This window comes from Olea europaea, unplaced genomic scaffold (genome assembly GCF_002742605.1).
Source record: "Olea europaea var. sylvestris unplaced genomic scaffold, O_europaea_v1 scaffold559, whole genome shotgun sequence".
In the NCBI taxonomy this organism is placed as follows: domain Eukaryota; kingdom Viridiplantae; phylum Streptophyta; class Magnoliopsida; order Lamiales; family Oleaceae; genus Olea; species Olea europaea.
This window is the reverse complement of record NW_019263924.1, coordinates 334,003-342,883: the sequence shown is the minus strand read 5'-3', so window position 1 is coordinate 342,883 and position 8,881 is coordinate 334,003. Positions and strand designations below refer to the sequence as shown.

At 33.2% G+C, this 8,881-nt stretch overlaps 1 protein-coding gene across 1 annotated transcript; it reads right to left on the bottom strand.

The window, feature by feature from the left end:
- Positions 1-542: 542 nt before the first annotated feature.
- LOC111389080 (trans-resveratrol di-O-methyltransferase-like) lies at positions 543-1,808 on the bottom strand (the record flags this gene model as incomplete). The annotated part of the gene is made up of 2 exons (XM_023013933.1): positions 543-964; positions 1,056-1,808. Coding segments are annotated over 2 exons (1,056 nt in total), but the record flags the coding sequence as incomplete, so codon positions are not given.
- Positions 1,809-8,881: the final 7,073 nt, after the last annotated feature.

Sequence of the window (8,881 nt, the reverse complement as noted above, 5' to 3'; positions counted from 1 at the left end):
TGTTTGATTTAAGTAGAGACCATACCCGCATGGGCCGCATCAGTTAACTAAAGGCAGTGCTGTAGTCGCTAAGTAGCACCGGAGGTCCGGAGCTCGTCGACGTCGAGCGGTCGAGATGCGAGAAGAACAGCAGCAGCCCTAGCCCCTAAATCGTATTATTCATTTTTCAGATTTTGGGAATTTAGAAAATTTGGGTAAATGGATTGGGTTGTGATATTGGATTTGGATATATGAGTTGGGTTGGAATTTTAGGGTAAATGAATTGTGGATTGGTGGATAATTAGTTTTGGGCTACTTATATTGTTTATTAAAAATTTTTTTTTTTTTAAATTTGGGCTAAAAATAGGCCCCTTAATGATCTTGGGCCTGAGGCGCGGGCCTCACTGGCCTCGCCCCAGAACCGGGCCTGCTCCGAAACACACAGTATATCCATTAAAAACCCCCAGCTGCAACAGCATTGCAGATTATAGACTGCTAAAACTGATCTATTATGAAGCAGTGAAGTGATAGTTTTTGACATGAACAATAGTACAACACATAAATAGACATGGAAATCATCCCAAGGCAGTCTTGGTTTATTCTCAAAGACTTGAAAATACATAACTCAAACGTGTATTTTAAGATAAGAGCCAGTCTTGGTCTATTCTCAGAGACTTGAAAATCAAGGATAAAGCTCAATGAGAGACCTCAATCCTAAATCATATGCAATCTTGTAGCCACTATAGCCAGCATCAAGGAAAAGTTTCTCCCACTCTTTCTCAGTTCTTTCTTTTCCATTGAGAAAAACCATCATCGCTAGATCGTTGAAAATCTGCGTTTCGGTGTGTTGATGGTCCTCTTTGTTGTTTCCTACGATCATATCTATAATGATCACTTTCCCTCCATTCTCCTTTCTTGGGATTGCTTCTTTGCATTTCTTCAATATTTGCACACACTCTTCGTCACTCCAGTCGTGCAATATCCACTGTTTTTTGTCATGTGAAAAAGTTGTTGTTAGCATGTATCCAATGAGAAAAGGTTGTTATTTATGGGGAAAAAAAATTAAAAATCCATACCTTGAGCATAATTGCATCTGCTTGAGGAATGGATTCAAACATGTTTCCCTTGATGTAGGTCAAGTTCTTATAACTACCTTCCAAGCCTTCAACGATGTGTGGAAGATCAAACACAGCACACCGCAAGTGCGGGAAAGCATCTGCAATAGCTTTGGCCATAAATCCTGTGTTTCCTCCAACATCCACCATAGAATTTATCTTATCAAAGACATTTTTGCAATCTCTAATAATTATTCTACTCAACATATCTGTGTCGTCGCACAAGTCTTCATTTAAAGATTGACTGAACTTTGGGTCGCGACAAGCATAGTCCCATAATGTGCATCCATGGGCTATCTTGAATGCAGAGTGGTCGTCATTTTGCAACCATTCAGTAATATGATTCCATGGCTTCACGTAAATAGGATTCAAACAGGACTGTAAAAATGGTATCATACTCAAGGCCTGGTCTTTGATGAGGAGTTGAGAAGCCGGTGTAAGCCAATACCCCATATTTGTATCATCCTCGGAAACCTTTTTCTCGATGAAGAACCCAGAATGAACTAGAAACCTCATCAGACGATACACACCCTGAACTTTTGCTTTATTGATGGGGAGTGCATCGCCTAGCTGTTGGAGGGTCATTGGTTTACCATGTTTGTGGATGATATCTGGTATGCCTAGTTCAGTTACACATTTGAGAGAGGCCATGTATGGGAAGGTGAATATGTGGTTCCAAAATTTAGCTTGAGCTTTCAGAAGCTCAGCCGTGAAATTTTACAATTACTGATAAGTTATATGCATTAGCATTGAGTTATATATAGGAAACAATCATATAAATGAATATTTTATGACATGTTTGGCAAAGCTTAAAAACTTTCTTATTAGTAAAACAAATGATTTTTTAGAATTTTTTAGGGCTACTGTGCTCTATTTTTGGTCTTAAATTAGATTATCCAACCTCATATAGGGATAAAAAATCATGGAAAATAAATTCAAAATGATTTTGTCGTTGTCATTCGAGTGAAATATATAAAGTGTTTACTATTCATACTTTTTCAGCACATATTTATTTTACAAACGCAACTGATTAAACTTACTTTTTTTCCATATATTTCGTGAGACCAACAAGTACTATCAATTGGCCCATCACTCATCTCTAATTCTTTATTTGTTTACAACTTTGAATGATTATATTCAATTCTTGAATGCACTTAGTGGCCATATTTAATTGGGACTTTTAAGACCTTTTTTAAGTGATAGACAATCTTTGGAATTTCTAAACTTTTATATATTTATATGGAGTTAATGAAAGTCTTTCACAGACTTCTTTAGATCTTTACCTTAAAACTTTCATAGAATTTGTTTGACTTCTGAAGACTTTGATGCAAATTAGAATTTCCATTCCTAACAAACAAATAATCAAAGACGAAATGAAAATGAGAAAGGATTTAAATAGGTTAAATAGAAAATTATGAAAGTTACGAAGAAATTAATGTATCAAATGAAGATAATGAAAAAGATGAAAGTCAAGATGATGAAAAAAGAAATTGGATATATAGATATGAATTATTATTGGAATCTTAGAAAGTCTAGAGAATTAGAAATCAAAGCCTTTTTAGAAGAAGATCAAAATGATGTAGAAATTAAGATAAAAAAAAAAAAAAAAAGTTATAAAGGTCCTAATTCAGAAACAGACCAAGAATTGTGTGCACGTACACAAAATGTCGAAACAAATGTTACTTGAATAAAAAAATTGGAAGTTTGGAACCATCCTTCCGTAAACTATAGCTCAATGACATAAAATAACAAAGGAACAACTATTCATATGGGTTGTAAAATCACAAAAAACACATAGATTAACAAAGAATACCATGATTAGGAATCAAATATTCGTTGATTCTTCATAAAGAGTAATGAATTCTTGATCTTAACTGCAAAATCATTGATTCTAATGAATATCAATCTACGACCTATAAATTGGAGAAAATCTCAACAATTTGTATTTTATTTAAATTCAAAAATAACCACCTTGCCATTAAGGCTACCACCTTATTTAAAAAAAAAAAAAAAAAAAATTAATTACGTCTACTACTAAATGATTAACTCTAAAAAATTACTAATTCTAATTGGCAATTAACACGTTGATAATAGTAAAAGTTAAAACTTCTAACGAACATTGAATTCGAAATTATTTAATAAAGAAAATACTATTTAAAAAAATAATTAAAAACTCAATTTTCATTGATCTTCTCCTATTGATGAAGATTTATAAATGACAGAGAATCAGAACATAGAATAAAACGAACAATTTTACACAAATATCATTATTTAGATCGTTGAACTAAATCAATGTGTTCACCTATTTGGTGTATTCAACGAATATGGTTATTGTGAATAGATCTTATTAAATCATTATTATGTGAAAGCAACTGGACGATAGTGGTGCATTCCGGGTTGAAAAATGGGAAAAACAGAATTCATACAAGCGTACAAGGGAAAAAAGGCAAAAATTAACTTTTTTGAATTTCCGTGTTGAAGTAAATTGTCCAAAATGTCAAAAAAACTATATAAATGATTAATTATGTGATTTCATGTTGCCCCTCATGGGGTGGCCGAATTGACGGAATAGGTAAGCGCGGAGACCTTTGATCAAGAGTTCGATTCCCTCTATCAACACTTTTCTCGATCAAGTCTATCGCACCAGACTTGTCTAGTACAGTTTATCTTGCTGCACGTGATTTGCAGGCTATTGCGTCAGCCCGATGGTGTACTTATTGCGCACTCAAATGATAGTGACGGTGTGTTTCCTGTCATAAATAATAATAATAATAATAATAATAATAATAATAATCTTTTATGGGTTTAGGCACGTCTTTTAATGGATGTTGGGATACGTTCTAGACAATGTTACTTGGGAAATTATAAAATATGTAGGGACATTTTTTAAATACAGTAATGAAAATTATATAAATTAGTCATGGTGACAATGTTAGGGTCCATGAAATTTAATTATCAGTCTTTTACTATACTCAAAAAAAAAGGTTGAACCCCAACTTTAGGGGCCCCTATCGATCCTGCCTTGAGCCATTGTGGAGGAGGTAAATCACAGGATGTGCCTCCCAGGAGCCAGAGTGGAGAGCACATGAATAGGTCAAGACTATTAACCCATATGATAACTCCCGCTTGCAACAAAGCGAATTCCACCTTGCGGGGAATCGAACTCTGCACACTGCCGCGCTGAGTCATATTCACCCTCCCCTTTGCCACTGGGAAATATGCCTTGGGGGCAGTCTTTTACTATACTCGCTAATGGGAATAATGGCATAAGTTCTTTATGTAATTTTGGTATTGATATGTTCCTATAGGTTGAGGCTCTATTTGAGAGAAACTTAGGTCTGAGATAGAGTTTTGGGGAAGAAACTTGTAATTGGGATTTTATTTTTGGGTTGGAAGCTATTACATATGGGGCCAGTCAGTCAAATATTACCAACAAATCACCAATGGAAATATCTTTCAGCGTATTTTTATTTTTTTCATTCCAAAATTTACCTACGAAAATGTCCATCGGAAAATATTTTATAATATTTATTTATCTTTATTCAAAATTTATCAATTGAGTACTTAGTGAAAATCACCAAAAATTGGTAGTGGTTGTTTTCGTCAATATATTGTCCAGGGCGGACCCACATGGGGTCATGTGGGGTCAAATGACCCCACAGATTTTTGGATTTTTTATTTTTTATTATTATTTTTTTTTTTTTGCTGAAAATTTAATTTTCTGACTCAAAATGTCCATATCTTATATCTATATCCATATCACTTGATCCATATCCATTATTTAGTCCATAGATATATCGTATAATCCACCAATTTCTTCCCAAAGTGCAAACACCGAACATGAACAACAAACAACCGATTTTTCATTTTTGTTCATGATACGTTATTCGAAAAAAAAAAATTTGACCCCACAGTTCGAACTGCCTGAGTCCGCCCCTGATATTGTCATCTTAATTTAAAATAATTAATGTGAGATATTGTCAAAAATTTGTTGGTAATGAGTCGCTATAGCAAAGGAAATGGACAGTCGATATATCTTTGTAGCTAAAGTCATTGTTTCTAGTAATATCTATCTTTTGACTGTTGGAGTACTGCATCTACATATACAAGTACCCGCACCTCACATGGGGCGGATCCCGCGCATTTATTTGGTGTGGGACCCGACCTACATGTGAGGGGCGGGTAACCCTGAGTGTAAAGCTCCAGGTACAAACGACAAAATCCGTACATATATATCCTTCTGAAATTTGTTCACAATAAAAAATATTGCAAAATCTGAAAATAAGAGAGGGAGAGAAGTGAGAAAGAGAATGATGGCCAATCTCAATGAACATGAGTGTTAACGATTCTCAGACTTCTTCGACAAGTTTTCTTCTTACAATATCTAGAATTTAAATGCTATGTACACGTATAACCCTTGTAATTAGCTGTTGCCGTTACCATTTTTTGGAGTTTTATCTTCTTCTATTCAAACCATTCATATATCTTTATATTCTGTTCAGGTTGTAGGTCATCAGAGAAAAAGCTTCAAAGAGTCGAATATTTAAAAAATGCTTGACAGTTAGATTCGCCACTCTCTAGTTGGATCCTTGCGAGGTAAATAATCGACCACCAAGATGTTTACTCAGGCTCAATTTCTTCCTTCCTTCAACACCACAACCAAACAACCAACCCAAGACAATTCCAAGCTCTCCCACTTACGGAGTAAATATGTAACGACCCAAATTTTAAGGATTTGAAATGTTACTCGATTCATTTATTTTAACAGCGAAAACACATAAAATTCATGAATGCAATTTAATTAATAGCAGGAGCTCATGGCCAAACAAAAAATATTTTCGATAAAAAAAATAAAAAAATCACGCATTTCACAACTATTAACTAAATGATAAAGTATTAATCCCACTAATGTATCTTTCATAGATCAAAAAAAAAAAAAAAACAAAACAAAAAAAAAAAAAAAAAAAAAAAAAAAAAAAAAAAAAAAAAAAAAAAAAAAAAAAAAACTAAATATACCTTAAATCATAAAATAAAATCATTAAAAAACCAAAATAAAATGTTGAAATTAAAATGTTTCACTACATTACGTGGATTTGATTTATAAATTTCAAATATCTTAACACCACAATGCCCGCCAACCGATGACCCGTTAGTAGTGAAAATGGTGAGTACATGAGAATACTCAGTAGGACACGAAACATAATGGTGCGATCCCAGATAAAATATTTAGATCATGCTTAAAAAAAATCATACCGTCATCATATCATTTGAAACCTGTAAAAGCTCATAGTATATTATATCTTTGGTACCGGATAGCCATTTCATATCATATCGTAATCATCATATCATTTCATAACTTTTATAAGTATAATAATTTATCAATATGAAAAAAATATATAATTTAAACGAGACAAAACACTTGTACCTCGTAGTCCTACCTTAATCGATAAAAGGATTGTTGGAAGAAAGTAAGAAGTTTCACGTTCTCAAAATCCTTATTTTTTGCTTGTAATGTTGCTGCCACCTTAACAAGTATTTATGTTTTTCTCTTTTCTTTTACATCTTTAGGATAAATAATGATTACTTTTGTATTGTATTTCAAATTGAAAGGGGAAATTAAATTTTTGATAGACCAAAAATATGCATGATACCGTGATTTCCCCCGCAAAAGTCTCAATCCCAAAAACCAAGAAATCAAGAACCCATTTCCTTTCCTATTCAATCTACGTGTGCCAAACATCCCTTCAAACTCCAAAAATCAAAGCAAGAGAATAATATTAAAATCAAACTAATTGACAACTCTTGTCAATTCCCAAAATCAAGGTAATTAAATATTATGAAAAAAATGCTACTTTATCTCTCCATCAACATCAAATCATTATCTAAAAGATATATTCATTCAAACTATTGCTCGTGTGGATCGAGGTAATTAAATATTTTATAAAACAAAGCTACTTTATCTCTCCATCAACATCAAATCATTATCTACAAAATATATTCATTCAAACTATTGCTTGTGTTGATTGCTTGGAAAATCAATATTAACTTAATTAATTATAAATTTAGGTCATATATTTTTTTGAACTTTAATAATATGAGCATAACTCATTCAAAATAATTATTTCTTGAGCCTAATATACATGATTAATTACAGGCTATCTAACGAGCTCGATATTGATATGCTTATACTTGCTCTATCAAAAATTAATTATTTGACTCAAATATAAGTGTGAATTTAAAACCTATTTCATTTTAGTCATCATTTTTTTAAAAATATAAAAATATAACATATAAAACAAATACATTTTTTTTTTTTGGCAATGCAATCTCTTCACCTTAAATATTTTATCCTCGAAAATTACATTAACTAATCGAATAGTTTTGGATACTTGATTTTAAGCTCATTTTCCTTTTTCCATGTTGACTCGTCCAGTCCGTGATTATGCCATTGTACCTTGATCGGTGTAACTTCTTTGCTCCTGAGTTGATGCACCTTTTTGTCCAAAATCATCATGGGATTTCTTCATATGACAGGTCCTTTTGTACTTCCAAAGTTCAGTAACTTACGACATGATTGGGATCGTGAACATATTTTCTAAGTATTGAGATATCAAACACATTATACACTGCAGCCAGTTCAGGTGGTAAGGTAAGTCGGTAAGCCACAATATCAATCCTTTCAAGTATTTTAAAAAGTCCAATAAATCGTGGTCTCAACTTCACTTTCTTTCCAAACCTTAGCACACTTTTCATTAGTGCTACTTTTAAACAAACTTTATCACCCACTTGAAATTCTAATTCTTTTTCTTCAACCGTCAGCATAACTTTTCTATTAGTCTTGCGCTACCATTATTCTTGCTCTAATCTTATCAACCACCTCGACTATTCGTTCAATAATTTCAGGACCTAAAATTCTATTTTTTCCAAACTCATCCCATTAAATAGGAGATCTGCACTTCCTGCCATAAAGAGTTTCATATTGGGCCGTACCTATAGTGACTTAAAAACTATTATTGTAAGCAAACTTCACTAACGGCAGGTGTGTCTCCCAACTATTGCCAAGATCCAAAACACATGTCTTCAACATATCTTCAAGAGTTTGAATGATTCTTTTCGATTATCCATCCCTCTGTAGATAATAAGCAGTACTAAACTTCAATTTCATCCCACGGCTGCTTGCAAACTTTTTCAAAATTTTGATGTGAACTTCGGATCTCTATCTGAAACAACGATAATAGGAACTTCTTGCAGTCTGACTATCTATTGATATATAATTGTGTGAGCAAAAAATGGGCTGACTTCGTCAAACAATCAACTACTACTCAAATAGCATTGTGACCCCTCGCTGACCTAGGAAAGCTTACCACAAAATTCATCACTATATGTTCCGATTTTCATTTTGGGATATCCAACGACTGATGACCTTTGATGTTCTATCTTGACTTACTGATGAACGATACATTTATCCACGAACAACCCAATTTCTCTCATCGTGTTTCTCCGCCAAAATGTATCTCGAAAATCTCGATACATTTTTTTACTACCTGGATGTGCAGTATACGAGGTAAAATGAGTATCTTCCAATATCTCATTTCTTATACCTTCATCTTTAGGTTCACACAGCCTTCCTTTAAAAGTCAACGCATTATTTGTAGATACTTCAAATTTTATACGTCTGTTTGTACCAACCTCAACTTTCATCTTCTGTAGAAATGGGTCTTTATCCTATGTAGGTTGAATTATAAACGCTCTTATTTTCGCCGTAGTTTGAGTCGACGGAGTGATGA